Here is a 25,356-nt window from a genome sequence, read left to right as displayed (position 1 = left end):
TTGTCAGCAGCACAATAAACCACCATAAAACTTTGCATGCAAGACTAAAATGATTGAGGAGTTAATGAATCCCTGCTGAAGAGTTAAATCAAATGGTGAGTGAAGTCATTATGGCTCTCTTTGGGAGCTCAGCAAAGACACAACAAAGAGCAGCTCCTAAGCAAGAGCCATGATTAGCACTGCAGCTCGGAGATAAAATGACTAGACTGGAAGTGTTTCAACCTATGCATTTGTGTCTTCTGCTTACTGTTCCTATCTGAAATCAGCAAGGTGAGGACAAAATTAAAAAACAGCTGAAAACCAAAAACTACCCTTGAAAACTTTTATCAAATACGACTAATGAAAAATGCCTATGAAACCAGGCACATGCTCTTTACTGCCTGAAACACTGAGCACTTGTTTAAAGTCTTGGTGTCTTCTACCCGTAATAACAAATTTTCACATGGATTCTATTCTGTAATTAAGAAACTATTCATTTAGATAAAATGGCATGGAAATAATTCAGAAATATTTTAATAATCTCACTAATGTGTACACACCCTCAATACTCCTGAGTTATCTGACATACTGAAGTAGAAAATTACTGCAGCTGCTTTTCATTAGCTTTATCAACTTACTAGCCAAGCCCACTAGATGTCTCCCACTGCAGCCTAAGCTGCCGTTTTTGATATAGTAGATGTACACTAAACCTGAGAAATCAACCCTAAGGTCTACTTTTGTAATTTGACTTTATTAATAATTGTCTATACAAAATCCATCATTAAAAATTGGTGCAACTGAGAAAAAGATGTGACCAATTTGTACTGTTTTGCAAAATGATGTAAACACTTAAAGTTTCATTTAGGTACAATTTATTAGATCTGTTATCTCTAGAGAAAACAGCTTATACAGTTATTTGTAGATTCATTGAAGACATATATATGGCCATATGGCCTTGGCTAAATTTCCTAGAGATCTCCCAAAGATGATGTTTGAAAGATACCAGAATGTCCTTTTGGTCTCCCTTTGGACTTCCCAACTGACAATTTATTTTTGGCCTGCAGAGTTAGACTACATAATCCTGCCAAGACCTCAGCATGGAAAGTGTTAGATTTTACTATTTATTCAGGTGGTAATTGTGTGTTTCACAGTACAGATACTTAAACTCAAAAGTCCAATTCCATATCTTTGAGGTCCGTTATTGATTAGTTGCCTATTTTACTTTTGTGTAGTTGATTATTTCCCTAGGTTTTGCTTCTTCTCCATACTGAAGATCACCTACTTTTTCCAACCCCTTCCGCGGTGTATCCAGATCCTCCTCATACCATACATAATACTTAAAGTGCCTGCAGAACCTCTCAGTTCAATACTTGCAAGCCAAATGAATCTCTATTATTTAGACCATTAAACTTTTCCTTTTAGGACAGATACCTGAACAAACACTGTAACTTAAGCAAAATGGATTAAAGAAACATGATTTTATAAGAATTTTTCTGTGATTTGTTTTCAAACTGTGAAGCCCTACTAGAGGAGCACAACGAACTTGGCATTTTTCTAATATGCATGTACAATTCCTTCCCTGCCTAGCAATATCCCTGAGAGCAACTATTACTAGTTTTGCTTCTCTAGTAGCACTCATGTTCCCACCTTCTGGAAGGAAAAAAAAAAGCCCAAACAAGGGCCAAATCATACCATGCTCTAGTTTTTACAATGGTCTATTATGCCTTCTAGTCAATTAGGGAAATATTCACAGTATTTCTTGCTTAACAGATGCAATGAAATGTCAGCTGCATAACTACACCACGTCTCTAACTGCTATAAAGAGAACAAAATAATGTTACCCATCCTGGCTGACTGGCACCAAGCAGAGAGCTCTCCAAATGTAACAGGACTGACTGCTCTCCACCACAATCGTGTTCACCAGATCATGTCTACGAGGTAAGTAACCATCAGGAAGTCTCAGTGAATCCAAAGTGAAAAATATATTGTCATCTACTGTCCCAGTTCTTCCACAAATGTTGGAAATGCGAACCTGTAATATCAAGTAACAGTAAATATAAACTATTATCTTTTTAAACTAACAGACATACTATTTTTTCACCTTCTAGCATTAATAAAAATGCTTTCTGAAATTTCAGTTACTCACAGGAGGTAAACACAGAGCCCTAACCCAGAATCACTGTGCCTGTCTTCAGATTTAGAAGAGTAAAGAAACACAAGTACTTCAGATAAGCATTAAGTTCCACTGAAGTGCATACTACAATATGTACATTAGACTTAACCATGATACCTTTCTTGTGACGTATCAACTTACCTAATTTATACTTCCATACTGGCAGTAACAAGACAATTTTTTCCCTACGCTTGATGTGCAAATATTCAATATACAGGTTTAAGACAATAAACCTAGCGTAATATACACATTACTAGAGTGAATATTTCCATTAAAATAAAAAAAAGAGACTGTGGTTTTAAGTGTTTTTAAGCTGAAACACTTGAATAAATGAAACATAATAAATTCCCCAATCATGACACATCCTCACTATAACTAACAGCAGGAACACAAATCAGCAATTAATAGATAAGTTACTCTTTCTGTCCAACCCAAAATATGTATGTATTTTCGAAATGCCTTATTATTTTACTAACATGCTCTAAATGGATGAATTAATATGTTTTATCTTTTAATTAAAGATGTGCTATAGAAGATCTACCAATATTTGTAACTGAAACCAATTTGAAACCTCATTTCACCCAGGATTCCTATTGCCAAAAACAATGTGCAGAACCTTTACCTTGTTTACTTGTTTATACCTCAAAGGCTTTACAGCAACTGCTTCAGTCTTCCATGTTGTTGAGTTAATATAATACTTTGCTTGCACCCAATCTCCTTCATAAGGTTTGAAATCTATACAAAACAGAACATTTCTCAAGGTTAATTACTGTTGATAACATTTACATTACTCCCCTACAGAATTAATGTAAGTTAAATAAAAGCCAGAACAATGTATTATTCAGACCCACTGAGTCCAAAGTTTTCTTTGTAGTCTTTTGCTTTGCACACTACATAGGAGATGCTAGTGGAAAAATACACCTGCTCACATGTAACTTATGATTAAATGCAGGCCATGCTCAGTGAGAACAAACAGGCAGCTTTCTCCACCCATGTCTGGCTGTTTCACTATGTTTCACCACATATCCTATTAGAATTTATTTGGGATGACAACTTCAAGTTTGTCAGAAGATATTTCTATTGTATACACAAAAATATTAAGAAAGAGGAAACAAGAAGTCCCTACACACCTTCCCAGACGTCTTGCATTGCAAAGTATGTATTCTGATTAATATAGCCACCATCCACAGAGAGAGAGGTAATACTGCCAATTAGTGTTTTCTTATTCAGTTCAGTGGCATCACAAGTAGGACTGAAGTCTTCTTGTGTATTCTGGATGGTGTCTACCTATTGATACAAAAATAACCCCAACATTTAAACAGCTGAGACGTCAAATGAAATATATATTCCTACAATAAATATACAAAATTTCAATTGCATATGGAGACAAAGCTTCTGATTATACAATCAATGCAGCTGTTAGTTTTTGGACACAAAGAGTAAGTAATAAACAGTAACTTCTCTTTTAAAGAGAAAGTTTAAAACTTCTCTTTTAAAGACTGCTGTATAAAGCTTCTCTTTTAGAGTGCTGTATGCTGCAGTACTGACAACTGCTATAATTACATGTTGATTTTTCAAATCTTTCTCACACATCCCTTGCTCTAGGTCTATTTAAGGTTTTTCCTCAATTGACAGGAACATCACATGCAGCAATGTCTCTGCACATAACTGGAAGTAGAAAATAACTATTTCAGAAAGCAAAAAACATGTTTTCCAGATGGTCTTTATAAATACTATATGTATTTCAGACTGACCCTGTCACTTTTTAGTAATTTGATTAAAAAAACCCCTAGAGCTGCTTCTATCAGATTCTTCATATCACCACCTCACATGTAAGTTTACTGAAGTCTGATCCAATCTGACACATACTATCATACTAGATTTTATATTATTTATTTTTTGAGCGTAATGCTTAACATTTACAATAGTAATAAGTAGAGTAAGTCTACCTATACTTCAGAGGTTTGCAAACACTTGTTGACTATAACTAGCTATTTATTTTTCAGCCAATACTGTTTTATTGCATTAAATTACTATTACATAATATTTGACAACTCGAAAACACACAGTAAAAAAAATGAAAGAATCTATACTTTGTTCCAGTCTGACAGACATATCTTCCCATTCACCAGGAAGATCTGAGAATAACAAACCTTTTCTGAAATTATTTTTATGGCTTCATATGGATAGAACATGTATAAGCAAACTGTTACTCAGAAAATGAATAAATTTACATTTCATGTAAACTACATATGCCGTTACACTTGAAAGTAGTATGTAGACCTAAAGAAATGTTTTTAAGACAAGAAAATACCTTTGAAACTCCCAACACACGTTTTCTTTTGATACTTCTCAATTTTTCTCTACCAATAAAACTAAAGTTCTTTCCTCATACTAGGTCAAAATGGCCTTCCAACTACCACTGGGACCAGCCTGGTTTTAAAGCCGGCTACAGAACCTATAATCATTCCATGCAGACTTGAATTAGGACTGGACCTCAAATAAACTGAAATCCAAACTTTTAAGCCATGATCTTTCCAAACCACATGGCCAGCAGCTCCAAAGAGCAGCTGAAACAGTACACTGAGCAGAGAGGCACCCAGGGCTGACCACGCTCTTCCTTAAAGCAAGTGACACAAACACACTGACACCACCCAAGTTTGAACTGTGCCTTCCAGCTTCTGCCCCACTGTGCTGGCAGGGTCCAGGCTTCAGAGCTTCCAATCCTGCCTGCAATTACAGGAGTACCTGCTAGATCACTTAAAACCCAAAGTGGCAATATCTCAACTATTTGGAAGAAGATGGTACTGGTATTCAAGTATCTATTTATATAGAGTTAATTATTAATTAAGCTTGTCAGGAAGCTAAATTTTCTCCTCTAACTAGGGGTTTGAAAAGGGACTTAGTTTTCCCCCATGCAAAACAACTACAATTCAAATACTGTTATCTGTTCTTATCAAATGTTGAGAGTATCTCAAGTTTGTGCCACTACATGGAAAGTAAGGCAATAAATCACAAAGTACAGAATGGTTGAGGTTTTTATTTATGTTCTCAGATCAGTCTTTGAAGAAATTAGCTTTATCTTCTTCCTTATTGAATCAAGACTGCCCCTGGACTTTGACTTTTTATAGAGTATAGTCAGCTTTGAGACAAGTTCATGTTAAAAGCTGTTCATCCAGCCACAAACTACACTGCCAACAGTCCGAGATGCCTGCAGGATTATAGCTCACAAACAGGAATAAGGAAAATCATCACACTTTTGAAAAAAATTTGAAAATGCCATTATCTAGAATATACAGCAAAACATGCCACAACTGCTACAATACTCTAGTTACTTTGTAGATCAATTTGCAGTTTCTCAGTTACTAGGTTTATGTATTTTGGAGCAATTACAGTATTTCAACAGTATGGTAAAAGCTGTCAGTCAGAAGAAAAAGAAGGAAGAAAAAGTAAGATTTAAACTATTCAATTTTCTGACTGCGTGTGAGTACTATTTTACCAAACAGCACTGATATTGCTTGTTGGACAAACAATACTTAGTTTTTATGCAAGAAAGTAATTTAAATTTAAAAAGGAGAAACAAAAGGAAATAAGAAGAGATATAAGGTAATCTTACAAGACACCAGGTTTTTGATAGCACTACAGCTGATAACATTTCAGAAACAAGACTTCCTGTTTACTTTTCTTCTATGTTTCATTTTGGGTCACGGAATAAAACTGTCTCCCCATTAAGTCTTTCTTTGGCTTTATTTAATCAATGAAACTACATTTGGCTTCAACATAATTTGCTAAGAAAAACTCCCCTCAAAATTTGCGACAAGGTATACCCAAACTTGAAAGAGGTTCGCAAATGAAATGTTAAGCAAAAAATGTAGCAAGATCTCAATTTTTGTAATTGTCTACAACATCAAGTTACCAATTTTTACAACAAGAAGTTTTAAAATCTCTGCTCTTAATCAAAACTTTGCACAAAATCAAACTGCTTTGATCTTATTAGCCATTCATATAACAATAACATAAAATTGACTGAAACTTGGAAAAGTTATGCTCTTACTGGAGTAGCTATGACTAAAATTCTGATGCAATTAATAGCTTCTTATTCATTACACCTGTATTCAGAGAATCAGTATTAAACATAATTTGAAAAGAGATAGAATGAAACAATAAAATGACCCACAAAATCCAACTTATCCCCGGTAGGTGAACAGCTTGCAGTTTCTCCTATTTTGTAGAATTTGTGAGGCTAAAACTATAGCAACTTCCAAAACAAAGCCTCGAGGTACTCATGGAGAAAGTGAGACTACTATTTATCTGCACCTCTTACCCTGACAGCCTTCAGGCCACCTGATGTTTTATCCTCTTCCACAGTGGCAATAACTTCATGTCCAACAGCCAGCAACATATTTTTTGTAACAACATCCTTTGTGAAGACTATCATGTCATCTATCATCCCATAATCATGGCAAAGTCTTGTCACTACTCCTTGTACCCTTTTCAATTCTTTATCACCTGCATCAAAAGGAAAAGTGTTGACATAAACCCAAATCACTTGTTTATAGAACTATGTAAAAAAGTTATGAATGCTACTAAAAGGGACATCTGTTCTACCAAAAGGCCAATTGGAAACAGCAACAGCTGCCAACCAATTATTTTCACAATTAAGTCTTGGGGTCGTATGGTAATTTATGGTTTCAACCAATTAATAAAGTTAGTTAAACACAAACTACATTTTAAAACAAACATGCTTTAAGCGCCATAAAATGAAACAGAATATCTCACACTAAAAGAGACCCATAAGGATCATGGGGGTCTAACTCTCTGTTCCTCACAGGACTACCTAAAGCTAAACAACACGACTCAGCGCATCACCCAGATAGCCCTTGAACTCTGACAGACTTTGCCTTCCCCGGGAAGCCTGTTGCAGTGACTGACCACCCTTCCAGTGAGGAGTCTGCCCAACTCCCCCTGATGCAGCCTCCTTCCATGTCCTTGTGTCCTGTCACTGGTCCTCCGAGAGAGGAGACCAGCACACTGCCTGTAGGTGTCCATTGCGAGGAGGCCACACCTCAGCTTTCTTTTCCCCGGAGCTGAACAAACCGAGTGACCTCAGCTGCTCCTAAGTCACACCCTCCAGACCTTTCACCAGCCCCCACTGGACTCACTAGAATGGTCTGACGCAGCTCTTGTACTGAGGCATCTGAAACTGCCCCCAGGACTTGAGGCGAGGCCTCCGCAGTGCAGAGCAGAGCGCAGCGGGACAATGCCCTCCCTCAGCCAGCCACCGATGCGATGCTGCGCCACCGGCCCTCCTGCCTGCCAGGGCACTGCTCCCACTCCTCACTCCAGCAGCAAGAGTAACCTGTCCTACCCAGGAACGGCAAGAGAGTATTTCCGGGAAAACTCCACATGCTCTGTAGTCAAAATGATGCCTTATCATCTCAATCTCCTCCTTACATCCTTTCTTAGGAAAGAGGTCTGCACTCAGCTCCAGTCACATGGGACGAGCACGCCTCACGACTCAGAAGCTGCACCACAAACACACAACCGGCCCGGAATTCCTACCAGAGGTCTCCCATCTCTCATCTTCGTCATCTGCGCGTCTCCAGACGTAGGAGAGCGCCTTAGAAAGGAGAGCGAGCATCCCGGAGCGCCGTGACGAGGAGCCGGAGAACCGCAGCGCGCCAAGCCCAGGCGCGAAATCCCGCTCGCGGCGCCTCGAGCCCGCGCGGCCGCGGCCAATGGCGCCGCTCGCTCCGGTCACGGGGGCGCCCGCGGGCCCGCGCAGGGGCTGGCTGGCGGCGGCCCTCGGCGGGGGCGCTGCAAAGGGGAGTCGCAGGGGCTGCCACAGAAGGGCTTAAAGGAAAATGGTGCGGGCAGCTTGTTGCGTGCTGGTGGTGCTGTCTGACAGCCTTTCTGTGATGAGACGCCCGAACCGGGGAGAGCCCACGGACGGGCTGTCAACCTGGGCTGGGAGCTCTGCGTGGCTCTGGGAATAAACCCGGCACGGAGGGCCTCCAGCGTGGTGAAACGGACTGCGTTGGAAGAGTATGCACCTGGCATATTGGTGGATTATGATGCTCTCAGTAGCAGCCAGTTTCAAAATGATAGGATAAACTCTAGTGTGGCAAGCACATTTCTCTCCCTCTCAAGATTTTTATAGAGCTGCACAGAAAGAAATGAAAGAGAAAACAATTTCTATTTCTGCTCCTTATTTTTCCTATGTGGAATGTGTTTGGAGAATTGTTTACCTGGAGTGAGTGCTTGATTGGATTCTGGTGAGGATTGTTTGAGCCTGATGGCCAATCCAGTCCACCTGTGTCAGGACTCTCAAGAGAGGGTCACGAGTTGTGCGGGAGTTAGAGTCAGAGAAAATAGTATGTAATTTTAGTATCCTCCTTTTATATAGTATATTTTAACATAGTTATAAAAAAGAAATAATTCGACCTTCTAAATTGAGTCAAACATTGTCATTTCTTCCCATTGGATTTGCCTGCATTTATAATACTGTATAACATGAGAAACTTGTCTAACAGAAAAAAAGGTGGTTTTGACTTGATATCATTAATGAAGGAGCTGCTGTAGAGCCTGAGGAAATCAATTTTACTGACTTGCTTACTATCTCTGTAGTTCTAGACAGTTAGTATCTCTGCAGTTACTATACCTGTAGTTACTATCTCTGTATTTTTACCAGTTCTCTTCACACAGTGCAGTTTCTGTATCTTGTATAAGGCCTCTTTGCATTTTGTTCAACAAGTTCTGTTTCACAAAGCAGAGTTTTTTTTTAGTTGACAAGCTCAGCATCCCAGTAGTTTAAATAGGAACTGTCATATAAAAGCTGTTACAGGAGGTGCTTTCAGGTTGAGCAGAGCAGTGTGTACTTTTTTGTAGAAATCACAAAATGCACTGCCTAAGATGTGTGACTAAAGCAGCTTTTTAGTTTCTAGCTGTATGGTCCACTCAGCATTATTTAGGCAAAGAAGGGCTAGGAATGCATTTCAGATGGTTTAACACTCGTACAGTTCTGTACAGTTCCTAGAGTAGAATAAATTCTGGTTGCCAGTAACTGCACACAGGTTCCAGTGTCTCATTTTGAAGTAACTGAGATGATGCCATGGGAAGGAGAAACATGTGAGTGTCTGTAGTCAGTGCTGTTTTTAGAAAAGTGCTGAGACAGTGTTAGCCTCTTTTGGATACACTGATTTAAAGAATTTTAACTCCTGTTTTCTTTCACTGAGTGGGAGTGCTGGCAGGGGACTGTTAGTTGGCAAAAATGAGGTGGATGAAGAGATTGTGTTTCTGGAGAAGATAATGGTTTACACGAAGGACTAAATCCAAAGAAGTTTGTATTATGCTGGAGGAACAAATGTTATTCTAGAGGAGCAAGGCATCAATTTGAAACTATTTGATCTACATTTTCATCTTGGTTCAATACATGCCCAAAGATGTGAACTAGGAAACATGGACTGAGGAACCAGCTTCAGAGAAACAAAATACGTCAAAGAGCTGGTTTTAAAAGAGGAGAAAATACCCAACAATGAATACAGGTAATTAGCTAAAGTAGCATAATTAAATATTGTGTGAAAAAGCACAAGTGTAGTGCAGCTATTAACTCATCAGAAAATGGAAGAGTTGGTCAGGATGCTAAATGTAAACTTCACCAGAGCTTCAGGTGTGGTTTTCATTCCGATTTTGGAACATGTGTGTGAACCTTTTTTCAGGGCTAGGGAATGTGTCCCAGGACAGAATGCTTTTTCCTTAGTCCTTGATAGCAAAAGTAGGACTCTGACAAGTTTATGTACCTTTTTGTCACATTATCCCTTGGCACTTGAATTATAACGGTAATGTGTTTTTTATCTTTTGTCATTACTGTGGGGGATGCTTGCATAGCACACAGCCTGTATGCAATGACCAAGGAAGTATATGCTATAACTGCTTCAGGCCTCTGAATTTATTCAGTGGTCAGTCCTGTGGTGGAAGTATGTAGTTATTCATACCTGATCATGATTTGATTTATTTGTCATCCCTTGATATCTTTTGGCCTAACTTAAAACACTTAATTTGTAAATCCTTTTCAGAAGCTTTTCATGTTGTGTTTGAATTGATATACTTTCTGCAGTCTTTGTGTAAAATTCCTATGCATTCTTTAGAATGCGTAGGAGGACTCTCTTTGTACAGCACATTTGTACCTTATCTAGCATTAGAAGGTCTTAGTCAACAACCTGGGTTCTGGACTTGCACAAAAAAGACTTTTTCTGAAATCAGGAACATGAGATGAAGGGAACCTAAAATAAAGACCACAGAAAATTTTAGAAATTGAACTTTGAAGTTTAAGTGTTTTTTGTTGATCCTGATGCCAAGTGCAGAGGATGCATTAATTATGAAATGAACCTCTATGGAAAAGGGAAATGGGAAATGCTAAGAAGTACACAGGAAAGGGGGTAGGAGGAATTTCACAATAACCTGAGAAAACACTGTATAACCGTGCTTGAGAGAGGGAACTTTTAGATACAATACTGGCTGAAACACTTGGAACTGTGAACAAGTTGTTCTAGGGTTTGAACCTTGCTCTGGTCAGTGGTGCAAGACTATATAAATTATTTTTATTCAAAGAGATTAGATCAAGTAAATACCTGAATATCTCAACAATTTTGTGTAAAAAAAAAAAAAAAACCACCAAGAAACCCCTATAAACCTTCTCCCTAAACTGATCAAAAGGGTTAAAATATGGTTGTGTTTTGTGTCTATGGTAATTTGTGTCAAACAGTTCCTAGTATTCACTGAAAGAGCTGTCAGGTAAGCAATACACATTTTTCATTAAACCACGGCCTTTGGAAAGTTACAGATAATGGAAATAGTTGTGCAGTGTTTCTTTCATGAGCAGAGGAAATGTAGGGCTTAATTACTTCAGAAAGTTCTGCTTGACTGTACAATCTTTTTTTCCCCTCTTTTCTAGCACAGTTTACAGATGTGTCTATTGCTGTGTATGATGTACTAATTCCTCTGTTTAAATCTATTAAAAGAACTGTAACATTTTAATATTATTTCAGTATTGGCTGACATTATGAAAAAAGGAAAATCTACAGTCTGGTCAAACTGAGAAGTTGTGCTGTTCAAAAGTTTTTCTAGCATACTTTGAAGGTGATGCCCTTCAGAATACTGAAGATTTAATTGTGTCTTGGTTACAAGAGTGTTTAAAGTTTAGACAAAAGACCCTGTCATTGCTGTAGCTGTCAAGGTGCCAACATCTTCCAGATAAAAACGTCCTTTTTTTCCCCCTTTTCATTGCTTAATAAGCAGGAGGACTGGATCCAATGTACGCTGGCCATTGCATGTCACTGCTGCCTGCTAGGCTGAAAATATGTTGTTTAGTCCTCCGGGTGTTCTGTAAGTGCAAATGACGGCATTGTTGAAATGTGCTGGGTTTATCTGAACACTCCAGAAGACTGGGGTTAGTGGAAAAAGAGAAGTGTTATACGGTGAAAATGATAATCTTGATTTCTAACCTGTAACTTTTGAGCATCCCATCTTGCTGAGATACTGTAATACTTGAACTTCTATCTGTAGCTTTTTTTCTAGGAGAATATTGCATTGTAATTACATTTTGCTCTTTTGCAACAAGACTTGTTTGTTAGATATTGTGATCACTGGGTATTATGATAGAAGTGGAAAAGTGAGGAAGCTTTTATTTAAGATGCTAAGTAAGGGCTAGTACTCAAATAAAAAAGAGACATGAAACTTTTAATTTGTTGGTCTGGTTTGGAAGCAGCCCTATGAGATGTAGTACAGTCATTTTCTAGTGTGTTCTGTTAATTAAAATTCAGGAGGCATTTTCCTGTTCCCTGGCTTAACTGAAGTTCTTGCTGTGCTTTTGTTCCATATCTGAATAGATGTTGTTGAAAGCCAAAGTGTAAGGGAGAACTTTTCAAAGCCGGCATGACTCACTGAACGGTGAGAATATCACAAAGTGTACAGGCAGCTGTGTTCACAGGGCTGTTTTAAACTGACAGTTAACTTTTCAGTGGAAGGTAAGCACGAAGGTTTTTAACAGTTGAAAAATCTACAGTAACTTAATTCTAATATAAGATACTCCTAATGGTATTTTAACAGATTGGCAAGCAGTGAGGTAAACAAAAAAGGATGAAGTGAACAAGAGAAATTAGAAATTGTTTGCTGTAGCTGAGTTATTGTGGGTATGCATGTTCATGGAACTCATAGGGAAGTCTGTTATTTCAGGTAGCTGATAAAAAGTGTTGAAATCAAATGGAATTTGTATTGAAACCTTTTTGGTTTTCTTTGCTGTCCTAGAGTTGAAAAAGAAAAAGGCGTTGGTTAAGAAGTATGCAGTAACTAAACAGCTCTAAAACTAGTTCTTAGATCTTGTAATAAAAATTTACTGAGGTATCATAGACCTTTATCACAAACTTTAAATTTGTTGTTACTTATACTATGTTATTATGAATTGAGGCTGTAGGATGAAATTTAGTTAAGGTGTGCAAGTGAGTTGTTAGGAAATTTATATATTTTGAAATGTAAATACATCCAGTAGCTAAACACCATGTTTATTTATTTTGTCCTGAATATACAAAAAAGTTAGTTGAGCACTGATCTAAGTATGTGAAGGATCTAAATTATATATTTTCTCTTTCTTTGTAATTCGCATTATTATTATTTAATTGTCTTTGTGAAGTGTTATGACCAGGGAAGAAGGTTACAGAGAAGAATTTAGCTATGACAGGATGCCAACTTTGGAGCGTGGAAAACAAGAGAATGGAAATTATATACCAGATATCAAATCCAGTGACCTTCAGCTGTCAAAGAGGCTGCATCCTTGCTTTAGTTACAAAACATGGATATTTTCTTTGCTGATGGGAGTAAGTACTTTAAATTATGTAAAATTTAAAAATACAGGTGAGGCCTTAGTGCCTAGCAATATGTTCTGTTTGACATCCTTTGAAGACTAAGAATTTCATCACTGATAGTATTGAAAATAAATCTTTGTAAAAATAGAAACATATTTAGCAAATCTGGAATGTAGCAATTTATTAACTGCTGGTATTCTTTGTTTTTTCACTAATCAGAGATGGTATATGAAGGCTTATTTTTATCATTAATATTAATCATATAAGCAGAGAATAAGTGTGGTAGTGGTAAATATCAGCCCAGGTGTATGTATAAGCAGTGCCTTTTGGTAAAGTATATAAAGTATGCAGACCATATGCATTCTTTTAAAAATACTTCTATTAAATGTACTGTGGCTGCCATGATAGCATTTTGGCATTAAAAATGCCAATATGCCACATTCATATGCAACTTGATTGCCACATTCATCTATTAGTGCCACATAATTATTTGGTATAACCGTTAATGTAGTGAGGTATACGCTTGTGTTTCTTACATGAACAGTGATTTGAATTTTTTGTTCACTGCTAGAATCACAGGATACTCATCTTGTGTGTACATCATATGCTTCTCCATGTTCTGAGACAAGTTAATTAAACTTCATTATAGCAATTAGAATTTGATCTTTTCTTTTTCTGTCAGCTTGCATGTTTTGAAGTGTACTTTTTATTAAGAACTAAGATTGTCTCACTGTTAATGTGGTAATTGCTTGTTTTTACACAGTGAATAAAAGTATTGCCTTATTTTTGTGGAAACAGTTGAGCATTTTTTTGCTTTTTGACAAACTGCAAGGTTTGGATTTCCTTTCAGATGTACTGTCACATGAAAAGAGAGCAAAAGAAGTGCTGGCTTTATTTGCATTAAATTTTCTCAAACTTAATTGCCCAAAACAACAACTGTCTGTAATTTACTGAGTAGTTGTAAATTTTTGGAGATAATAATGTTTAATGATCATTTGCTGAAGTCATATTATCAGTAAGAATGAATTTCATGGAAAAATGAAAGTGCAGTTTTATAAATAAACTCTTAGATTAAATTCCAATTAGATTTTTCTCCCAAGTGTTTAGTCTCTATCAACCCTTCTGAAAGACAGTGTCCAGAAGAGAAAGTCTGTATGCTGAGCAACGTAAGTCACAGTGAACAGTCTACTTCAGGGGGCAGTTGCAAACTGTAGAGTGATATCAAAGCGGCTGATGGGCTGGTGTTGTGCAGAAACAATTTGATGAGCATCAAGCACAATTTCAACTCGTGGTTCCATAGACTGTTCTTCCAGTCTGCCAAAATTCTCTGTGTGTGTTTATACATGCACATATGCTTTCCTTATTTTCTGTCTTTTTTTAAAGGACTTTTTTAAAGGACTTTTTAAAGACTCCCAATAATTTTCTAACATTAAAAATATACCCAAATAAAACAAAAGAGCCATTCTGTCTCTTACCTTTCCCAGCCCCTTCAAAGAAATGCTTACTCAGAGGAATGACAAGGAAAAACAAAATAACGTTAGTAGAAGACACTAATCACTTATTGCAGAGTATGTAACTGTGGTAGTTATGAAATAAACAGAAGACTTACTAAGGTAAGAGGAGCAGTTGAACGTTTTTGGATGTGCTGTTGAATGAAAACAGGAAGAGAATTTGGAGTGACTCAGGAATATAGTGGAAAAAACTTCATTAATGAAACTTTATTAAAGAAACTTCCAATACTATTTTTACTGCTGTGTTCTAGTTGGTAATTGCCCAGCTGCCCATATGCATAATGAATGTTGGTGGAGTCAAGCAAGGAATGCAAAGTAGAGACATAGCTGAGGTTTCTTAAACATTTTTACCACTAAACAGCGCAGTTACCTTTTGACTATTTTATTGAGGTATTTGCCAGGTCAGGACAAAATTCTTGATTTAAATATGAACATTGTTCATTATTAGATCATGACCAGCAAAATATCTCCAGCAGTCAGCATATTTTGATATTTTTCTTTAAATTTATTCAAACAAAAACTGCATTTTTAAAAGTAGCTCCATTTGAAAGGGATTGATTAGTGATTTATGTCTGACTAACTGTTTTTTAAAAATACTGTTTTATTAATATACATTTATTTTATTTGTTGCTTTGCAGACTTGCCTCCTTATTACTTCTGGATTTTCACTATATCTGGGAAATATTTTTCCATCTGAAATGGATTATTTACGTTGTGCAGCAGGTTCAGTAAGCATTCTTAATTATTTGCTGTGGCTGTTTGACAGCAAATGCAATAATAAACAATTTTTGTGGGTTTATGTCTTTTATTCTTTCTCTATTTTTCTACTGCTTTTCTTCATGGAAGATTTAATTTTATTTAACAGTTCATTAAATGGATTTTCATTGCTTGGTTAAAGGAATAACTGTTGTCATAAAGACAACATGGTTTGTGTTACCATTTTTGTTAATCAGCTAACCACTGGCATGCAATATTAATCTGCTGAGCAGTTTTTCTGTGCTTGATTTTAAGAAAATTTTCATTGTAATGTATTTGGAAAGTTTCTTGTCTATATGCTATCAAGATGTATTTTATATTATATTTCAAGGTGTTAATTTTTCAGTTTATTTTGCCATAATATCCAAGTACCAAAGCAGACTAAAGTTCTCTTGAATATTATTATTTTATTAGTAAAGTATGCCTTAAAGATGGCTGACATTTTCCAGAGGCCAATATTTTTTTCTATATTTTTAGGGGTGCATATGTATGTTTACTGTATTATATATTAGTTTGTGCTTTAGATATTAATAAGTCTCATGTACTTCTTTGTTTATGGCAGTATTCTGTCATTGTTATTTTCTCAACTTGACTTATATGTTTGTTTTTAAGTTAGGTCCAAGATTAATGCTTTACTTGAAACAAACAAGTCCCAGAAGTTGCTCTGTGAATGAGTTATCACGAGTTTTTACTAAAGGTGTTAAAGTTGGAGTTTTTAAAGTCAGTATCCTCACAGATACCTTATTCTCTGCAATATTGGTGTTAGTTACTGAGATGTCTCCTTCTCTGCCCCTGGTCTTGACTCTTTGAACTTCATGTTTAAAAATTTCCAAAGACCTGGTAGCTCTTTGGATGCAGGAGGTTATCACGTTGGGTTTGAAGATGTGTATGTTTGGTGTCTGTATGTGAGGAAAGTGTTAGAGCTCCTGCTGCAGATAATGGCATCAGTGCAGTCGGAGGAGCCTGGGGAGATGTGGAGCCAGCTGGCCACCAAGTGTCTTGCTTAGCCTGAAGCTGAATTGCTCTCTAGACTTTCACCATCTGGACTAGTACTTGCATTCAGTTGCCTAAACATAGTCTTGCAGTATTCTAGGGACTCCTGTGTATCCAGGACATACAAGAATGTTTTAGTTATGTTCACTAAAGGTCACTTAGATGTTGAGGAAGTGCTGCCAAGAATTTTGCGTATCAGTATTAATCTCTTTATAGTGTTCTATTGTTAAGCCATTAGTGTTCAGGTGTGTGGGAAGAGAATTAGAAATGCATTTATTGCATGATTCATTATTTAACAAAAGAACACTTTTATTATAATTTTAGTAGTCATTTGTGTAAAATACAGTTGGATCTCATAATGGAGCCATGTCTGTTGTGGTGGGAAACAGCTAAGGGATAGAAAAATTACTTTGTGAGATTTCTCATTTGTGCAAGACTTTTCCATTTATCTTTGTCCTCAAGTAGGGAGACAGTTCCCAGTGAACAGAGTGGATATCCTAGGCACAATTTTCCAAGTGTGTCTTGACTCATCAGATTTTCCTAAGGTTCCTCAGAACTGTTTTGAGATTGGGCAAATTTTAGCTTACTCAAAGAGGATGATGTCTGTTTAAAGAATGTGCAGGCCCAGTTTGGGAGTAGCACTGTTTTCTCCTGCTCAAGGATCTCAGGCCTTCTAGAGTTAATTTAAACTAACAAAGACATGAAATACCTCATGAAAGACTTTCTTTCTTTTACTCATTACATCATGCTTCGTAGTTAGTCAAAACTGAGGAATATGGAAGGTATATTTGAACTTGTAATTCTCAAACACTTCTTGTGATTAATGAGTTCAGTCAAGTGAAACATTTTCAGCGTTTCTGATATTCTGGTTGTCTAAGTGTACTGAATATGAATCCAGACACATAAAATGCATCTAATAATTTAATATATATAGAAGTATATATTAAATTCATTGTGCAGAAGATCCCACTAGTCTTCTCTTTTAATTTCCCCAGTGTATTCCTTCAGCAGTTGTGAGCTTTGCTATAGCAAGGAATAAAATTAATGTGGTAAGTATGAAACTTTGTCAATTTTATGTATCTCTCTCTATATCTATACTTATATATATCTATATGTGTGTTCATATTCCCCCTCTGTTTAAAATAAGAGAGAAACTCATTCTGAAACTGTTTTTCAGATACCAAATTTTCAGATTCTATTTGTCTCTACATTTGCTGTTACAACAACGTGTTTAATTTGGTTTGGATGCAAACTTGTCCTCAATCCATCAGCTATAAATGTAAGTTACTAAATCAATTACTAATTATGATACATTTATCTTTGTTAAAAAAACAAGGCGGGGAGGACATTAGGTAGCTGGAGATCACATGTCATTATTTTGCTGCCAATATCCCAGTATTCCTGCTTGGTCTGTGAGGAGAGCTCGTACAGCAATAACTTTATATTTCTCTTTGCCCAGTGTTAGTTACCTGCAATAATATTCACAATAATCTAATTTAATTACTCTTACTTTTTCAATTTTTGATATTTAGTTTTTGTACCTAAGACTAAGTGAGATAGTCCATCAGTTTAGTTACAGTGCTTCTGGACTCAAACTTGTGCATCTACTTGACACTTCATTGCCAAGTGTGACACGTAGCCTTGCCAGCTTCCATCAGTATTGGCGCTGTGTCAAAGCATATCTAAGTCATGGGAATTTATAATCTGGATTAAATTGTTCTACAGGCCACATATTTGAACTTCTTATATTGCCTAACAATTCCTGTGTTCTTCATTGTAGCTCATTTTCTAGTTTACCACAATGACATTTATCACTGTTTGCAGAGTTAGTACAACTATACAATCTGTTGGATACAGCAAAGCACATAGTTATAACTATAATTTCCTAAGCAAAAGTGAATTTCAGCATCCAGAAGTCTCCTAATCTGCCACTTACTACTATTTTCAAAAAACATATGCTGCAAAGATACGTGTCAGAGTGCCAGAGAAAGACAGAGATTTCATCATCAACAAAGCAGGTCTGACATGAGGAAACAATATAATTCTGCTCTAAGTTATAGAACAGTGGTTTGCATCAATTGTATAGGTTTGGAATGGTGTCAGTTTTTCCTATGCTTTTGGTACTTTGCCCCAGTGGCCTGACTGACTGCCAGATGGTTTTTTTTGGCTGCTGATGGATTAACATGGTGCTTTTGAAGACAAGAAAGGGAGATCCACTCTTCCTAACTTGTGTGCCTCTAGGAGATGATTCAATCCATGCAGTGTAGGTATCTACCTCTTTTCATGGGAATAATAAGGAATAAAAGAGCAACATTAATTATTGCATTCACTTATTTGTCTCTTGAATATTAGCAATGGCAGCATCCATGTTTTTGCAGTGTAGTCTGCAAGAGTCATGAACCCATGAAGAGTGTCTCTGAATGCTTTACCAGCACTAAGCAGGGCACAGAACTGGGATCCTTGGTGCAGTTCTTTGGTTTGTGTTTTGTTCAGCATCCAATATGGTAGCACAGTTTTGGATTGCCACCTAGGAGTTGTGACCTGTGGCCCTCCTTCCCCTGAGAATCTTCCATTAGTTGGTGCAGTGTTCTGGGTTCACATAGAAGGGCCTGCAAAAAGCAAATGTACCCAGCAAACATTCTCTTATCATAAGCTCCTCTTCTGGAAGACAGTGCTAAAAAAATATTTCCGTAAATGAAGTAAAGGTTTCTTTCTTAGGTTAGGTATTCTGAGAATAATGGTTTTGAACTTTGTCAAGAACCCAGAAAATAGATAACAAAGTGTGTAATCAGTAGATCTGTCTAAATCTAACAGAAACTAGACAACCTGCCTAATCATGCTAGACTCAGCCCCTTGTTTTATTTTTAATATGGAAGACATAACTAATTTAAATGTCTGGGATTTTACTGACAGATAAATTTCAACTTGATTCTACTTATTCTGCTGGAAATCTTCATGGCAACTACTGTAATCATTTCAGCTAGGTCTACTGAAGACTGCTGCACAAGAAAGAAAGTAGGTACCCTTAAGGATTGTTCATGTTAAAAAATTTTCCATTTTCCTGTATTACATATGCTGAAAATGTATTGGCAATACCAGTATATAACTTTGCATGCTAAGGCTATATTTGAACTACAAAAAAAAGTATCATACTAAGCAGTTATTTCTTCATCTATCTTTTAAAAGTGCTATGACCCCTCTGCAAAATTACCTGTTGAAAATTATACAGCACAGAGTTCTTTGAATATCTCACGAATGGGCATGGCAAATGTTTTATTTCTGTTTTGTAGAATGAGGCTTGATGTTTGAAACGTTAGACTACTATAATTTGTATGTATGCAAGCAATACCTTTTTGAAGCCTGATACAGAGGAAGTATTTGTCTTGTATGACAATTTGGTGGTATCTGCACAATGACTCTTGGCTTCAGGATTTGGGGCTCTTGATAAAATTTTCTCTATTCACAAGTGCTTTCCCAAATCCCACCCTAATTTTTCTACAACAGTACTTTTAGAATGAAGCAAACACAATATGCCATTGGAAATACTGATTGATAAAGTTGTATAGTGCCCCTGTTCTCCTTTGGCTCCCGCTGATCCACTTCTGTAAAATCTGAAGGCTCAAGAAGAAAGTATATTCTTTGAAGGTGGAAAAGCGAGACAAGATGAAAATATTTCATTATTGAATAGTGGCTATGGAACAGCTAATCTGGTACTAATTAATTTGGTTTTAATGTAATTGCTGTTGTCTGATCCTGGAAAACACTGTGATGTGTCACTGTCACATCTTCTGGGCCAACCAGATATTACATACCACCATTAGGACCCAAAAGAGGTTGTACAAGATACTAGAAAGAAATGTATTGCTTTCTATATTTTTTATAATGATTTTTTATTCCCTTCTAGAATGCTGCACATGACAGTGCCATTGTTTTGAGCAATGTCAGCTTTCCTGCTCGAATTCTGAAGTCATACTCAGTAAGAAAAGCATTGTTTCATTGAATCAATTTATTACTTCATCTTTGTAAGTGCTGAGGTTCTTAAAAGCCAGGAAGAGATCACTGTAGTTAAGAACTGAAAGAATAAAGACAAAAATGAGAGATATATAGTAAAGTATTTCCTTCTAGAAGATTGCAAGATTATGGGAAGGAGCCTACTTAATAACTTAAGGATAAATAGTGTAAACTTACTTAACTATTGTTTGGGGGAGTTAATAAATGAAAGCATAAATATGTATAATGAAGTTGATCTTGTTTTCACTTAAGCTAGCTAGTGGTTTGCCATATTTTAGATATGGAAAACATAGACTTTATGCCTAACTAGCAGCACAAATGCAATTTATTCTTTCCAGTGAGGTCCTTTCTATATGCAAGTAGGAACTTTAGTGTTCAAATACATTATTAATGATTTGTGTGCTCTTACTGGTTTTAGGTAATTGAGGTGATTATTGGAATTTCATCAGTATTTGGTGGAATAATTGCTTTGAATATGGATGTTCTTGTCTCAGGTCCATACCTCTCAGTAACATTCTTTTGGATCTTAGTTGCTGTAAGTAGTCCAAATAGAAGCTACTCTTCTAAAACAACTTTTTTTATTCAATTTTTTTTTCACTTTTCTCCTCCCCATTAGAGTATTTATTTGGCTCTAATACTGTTTGGGAATTGCTGCTTAGCAAATGAATTAGAACTTCAATATGCTTAATATATTTATGCAATATTTTTTATCTGTTTTGGTTTGCAATACTTCAGTTAAGTGTTCTAATGCATTCTCAATCCTTAATTGAATAAAATGCAAATGGCTATTAGAAGTTAGGTGTTCTGTCAAAAAAAGTCATAGATTTTAGAATATTCCAGGCTGCAAAAGAAAAAGTTTGGTTTAGTTTTAGCATGGTAGAATCCTTAGAACATCTTATTTGACCTCTCATTTTTACCTGTTTCAAAAGCCTGAGACTGTGTTTGGTAACTCTTATCCCTAATGACAGCCTGTACTTAGGAACAGTGGATTCATAAAGGATGTTTTGCCGCCCTGCTTGCCACGAAGGAACTGATTGAGAAAGAAGACAATGACCACTAGGCTTATATGTGTGTCTGTAAAATTCCTTTGCATGAAGTGGAAGAAGTTTATAAACAAGCTTTTCAGCATTCAAAATTCACAAAAGAAAAAAAGCTGTGAATAGTGAGAATTACTATTATAATTGTAATTTTTGTAATTTTCAAGTCAAGAAATACTTACTTTGTTACACTCTTTTGTTTAGTGCTTTCCAAGTGCTATTGCAAGTCATGTAGCTGCTGAATATCCAAGTAAATGTCTGGTAAGTGAGTAAAATTCTTGGACTTTTTCATTAGAGTGGAATAATGCTAAGAAAGTCTGCCTGATAGTGGGCACTCTTGTTTGCTCACTTGTTTTTAGCTGCTTCTAAAAGATGTGACAAATATGTAGCAGGAGTGTTAGCTGATATCCCTTAAAAGTTTTGGCTAGAAAACTTAGGTTATTCAAAGCTTGCTTCTGAATCTCCATGAAATGTGGATGGTTCTTAGTATTTGTCTTTTATGTATAAAAAACTTACACAGTTTTACACACTTCTGTTATGCTTGCTTCAAGGAGAGATAGCTCACAAACCAGAGTGAATTTTTTTAGATTATTATTTAACATTTATTTTCTTATTTTTTAGGTTGAGGTCCTGATTGCCATTAGCAGTGTTACCTCTCCTTTGTTGTTCACTGCTTCTGCATACTTATCCTTCAGTATCATGCAAGTTGTTGACATCTTTAAAAGTTATCCACCTGCTGTTAAAGTACGTGTTTTTATGCAATTGAAAAATGAACCTCTATATGTTACAGTAGCAAGGTAGTTGTAAATTAGGAGTATATGAAGACAAGGTACTGCTTTATAAATTTTGAACTAAATGTTATAGAAATTATTTAAAAACTCTTGTTTGACTTATGATATAATTGAAAGTATGTCGCATCTATTGGCATCCCAAAATGGTACTTTTAAAAAGATAGGATTTTATTCTAAAAACACAGTAAAAATAATATACAGTATGCTAGACTCCTTGAGGCTTTTATAATTTGTAGTATTTAAATTAAAGATTCTCCATTTCTTTGAGGAGTACGTTTTTCTGTTTCTTAGGATGTTTACCAATCATTGGGATTGTAAGCTTACACCCAGATTTATTAAAAATCTGGATTCAGACAGAGAAGAAAAAGTCTGGAAAGTTTAAAGCATTTCAGTATGAAGTGTTACCTGTGCCTTGCTGAAGAGCTTTCTTGGGCTCTGCTGGCAGTGTTTGCCAATCCCTGATGTTCAAAGAGCCACTAGGGGCATTGGGTCAATGTCATTAAGAGTTTACTCTTAGTATTCACTAGTCATTAAGTAGTCTTGTAACTTTAGAAGAAAAGAGGGAAAATGTTTATTAAATTCCTATCTCAGGGACTGGAAAATCAACTTCTGGGTATGTGATCCTGTTGTTATTCTGGAGGAGTATACTGTGTTGTTGAGCCTCAGGAATGGTGACAGCTCACATACCCTCTTTAAGTAGCTTCTCCTGTCACATGTTGGAGACAGGTGACTACACTGTCTAGGGAGTTGGTGTGACCCTGCAGAGCATTTTTTACATTCTCACTCTGCTTTTTGTGTGTGGTTACAAGAGTGGGCTGCTCTGCACAAGATGATAAACTATGGAGCAGGAGGTAACAGCAAGACAGAGAAAGAATGGTAGCTTCATTGGGAAAGCAGGGCAGTCCTACAGCACCACAAAAAAACAGTAAAGGAAGTCAGGTCCAGCCACAGTAGCCAGGTTCAGTGATTGCCTGCTAAGTCCATAGTACTGAGGCAGATCCAAGGTCATCCGGGAACTCAGGTTAGCAGGGCAAGATCAGAGCCAGCAAGGCACAGGGCCAGGTTCAAGCATACCTGTAACATTGCTTAGGTCAGAACCAGCAGTAAGGCACTATTTTATAGGGTAGTTTCTTCAATTCTGTTCTCTTTTCAGAGGAAGAGATAATTTGCCAAATTAACATTTTCTTAGAAGTTCTAAATCTATTCCACTTTCAGCAAACTCAGGCACTAAAATTTTGGTTGAAACTTTATGCTGAAGTAAATAGTAAACTATAATTTGTTTTAAAAAAATCTAGATAGGAATTTTTGAAGTATAGAGATGGGAACACTATAAAATATTTTATTCAAGTAGTTAACAATATATGTCTATTTTCAGCAATCTTATGATGTGCTTCTGTTGCTTCTGATGTTGATGCTGCTAATTCAGGCATGCCTTACTATTGGAACTGTAATACAGTGTGTGAATTACAAGACAAAAATGAAACTACAAGATTCAGCATGGACACCATCACAGGTTAAAAAACAGGAATACAGAACAACAGAGGTTTGTATTTATATCCACTAGAAAATTTGAAAATATCTATTTTAAAATACTTTATTTTGGTAATGTTTTGTGGTCTTAATTTCTGATCTTAATTCAGACCACAATTAAAAGCTGTTCTATGAAACTTAATTTTGTAATCAAGAGATAATAGTATCCTGGTTAGATGATAACTGAGCATGACATAGGGCACAAAACTGCACCCTTTAGGCTTTACTTTGCTGTACAGAGCTAGACCCTGTATCCTTAAAGACTCTCAGGGAGTAACTCATGCTTACTGCACTAGGAGAGTGCTAGATTCAGTGCAGCACTGGATAGAAAGCACTGGGAGCAGAGACTGGAATCAGTCAAGCCAGTAAACAGGTGCTAATGGAAAATGGAAGCTTTGGAATTATGTCCCTTCAGGCTGCTGAGGATGTAGGTTGGTGTACGTTGCTAATTTGCTGGTTCTGTATAAAAGATGAAGCAGCACTTCCACTGCTGCAAGTCAGGTTTTGGAGCATGGGTCATGGCATGGCTAAACAGATCTCTGCTGGAGATTATTCACAAAGGTATTCCTGGTTTGTGAGTCACTGAGAAATTAGGTGTGAGTTAAATGCTAAAAGGAGCACTTTCTCTGCAAAAGCAACATTTTTTGCTTACCTTTTAGTATTTAAACACATGAATAATGTTGAAGGTGAAGGTGCAAGTCCCTTTGGCTTCTCAGAAGTCTGTGTTCTTAGGCAAGACCTTATTTTGCTTGCATGTATGTAGGTAAATCTTGCTTCAGTTGCACTATGGGGTTAAAGGTTTGGGGTTAAAGGTTTAGGTGCAAAGGCTTTCAGTCATACTTTAGAAAAAAATCTTTATGTCTAAAGTAACAGTTTTTAAATAGGAATTTGGCCAAGTTTCTTAGACCCAAATGTTTCACTTGTTATAAGATTTACACTGTTATATTTTATATCCTAAATATAAACTCTATAATATACAAAACTATACAATTCACACATGTATGGAATATTTTAATAGCTCTGGCTGTACCTATTCAGATTTGCATTCTCCTAGTTTCTCTCAAGTATTTATTTGCTTGAACTTCAGTTTTTAATCAAAACATTTTTTCATGTTTGCATTTGTCTTAAATTTGTTTACTTTTAGGTTTCCAATAATACCTTAAAGGATTTTGACAAAGACAAAGCTTGGAAAGCAGTTGTGGTGCAGATGGCTCAATAGTTTGGATTCTACAAATGCAGCCAACACAGTACAATCCAATAAAATAAATCAACTGTTTGAATTAAGGTTTAAAAACTTCCATTTTTAAACGGCAATATAGTTGCAATAGTAGAAGCCATGGAATAACACAATAAACGATGTATCTTTCTAATAATTTTAATATTTGTTAATAATATTTTTAACACCTCTGTCTTTTCTGTTGGTATCTGTAGTCTAGTGTTTAGAAGATACCTTTAGAAAAAGGTAATAAGTCACATGGATTTATGCTGATGGCAAAGTAAAATATTGCAATATGTAGTAGGCTTCATATATTTGCAAGAGACTGTTATAACTGCAGTTATGCAGTCAGTGTGACTGATAAATGCTTTTGTAAAGTTATGAGTACAAGTCATAATTGATGTTTTTGCTTATACTTCACTTTTGTAGGAGTTGTAAAGTGTTCTGCATCTTATTGCTTTTATATAAATAAAAGTCTTTATTATGTGGAAACTCAAGAA

At 36.3% G+C, this 25,356-nt stretch overlaps 2 protein-coding genes across 5 annotated transcripts in view; one reads left to right on the top strand and one right to left on the bottom strand.

The window, feature by feature from the left end:
* Positions 1-7,924, bottom strand: part of MOV10L1 (Mov10 like RNA helicase 1) — a 29,431-nt gene extending 21,507 nt beyond the window's left edge. Inside the window, exons 1-5 of one of the 2 annotated variants that reach the window (XM_072920717.1) lie at positions 7,715-7,924; positions 6,477-6,661; positions 3,283-3,439; positions 2,775-2,887; positions 1,821-2,011 (exon numbers count right to left, since the gene is read on the bottom strand). In XM_072920717.1, the coding sequence (XP_072776818.1) occupies positions 1,821-2,011; positions 2,775-2,887; positions 3,283-3,439; positions 6,477-6,661; positions 7,715-7,793 (725 nt within the window). In that variant the 5' untranslated portion in view covers positions 7,794-7,924. The remainder of the gene's footprint in view (positions 1-1,820; positions 2,012-2,774; positions 2,888-3,282; positions 3,440-6,476; positions 6,662-7,714) is intronic. The other variant, XM_072920710.1, reaches the window with a different exon arrangement.
* Positions 7,925-12,021: 4,097 nt separating this feature from the next.
* MLC1 (modulator of VRAC current 1) lies at positions 12,022-25,356 on the top strand. 3 transcript variants are annotated; one of them, XM_002188663.7, is made up of 12 exons: positions 12,022-12,177; positions 12,840-13,023; positions 15,161-15,250; positions 17,267-17,320; positions 17,449-17,550; positions 19,185-19,286; positions 20,176-20,247; positions 20,701-20,817; positions 21,524-21,580; positions 21,941-22,063; positions 23,486-23,653; positions 24,785-25,356. In XM_002188663.7, exons 2-12 carry the CDS (start codon positions 12,844-12,846, stop codon positions 24,857-24,859), a joined length of 1,140 nt encoding a protein of 379 aa, XP_002188699.1. In that variant the 5' UTR covers positions 12,022-12,177; positions 12,840-12,843; the 3' UTR covers positions 24,860-25,356. The 3 variants fall into 3 exon arrangements, with proteins under 3 accessions (XP_002188699.1, XP_072776800.1, XP_072776794.1); XM_072920693.1 differs by lacking the exon at positions 12,022-12,177 and adding an exon at positions 12,257-12,275; XM_072920699.1 differs by lacking the exon at positions 17,267-17,320 and having other exon boundaries at positions 17,464-17,550.

Source organism: Taeniopygia guttata, chromosome 1A, assembly GCF_048771995.1.
Source record: "Taeniopygia guttata chromosome 1A, bTaeGut7.mat, whole genome shotgun sequence".
Lineage (NCBI taxonomy): Eukaryota > Metazoa > Chordata > Aves > Passeriformes > Estrildidae > Taeniopygia > Taeniopygia guttata.
This window is presented reverse-complemented; position numbering and strand designations above follow the sequence as displayed.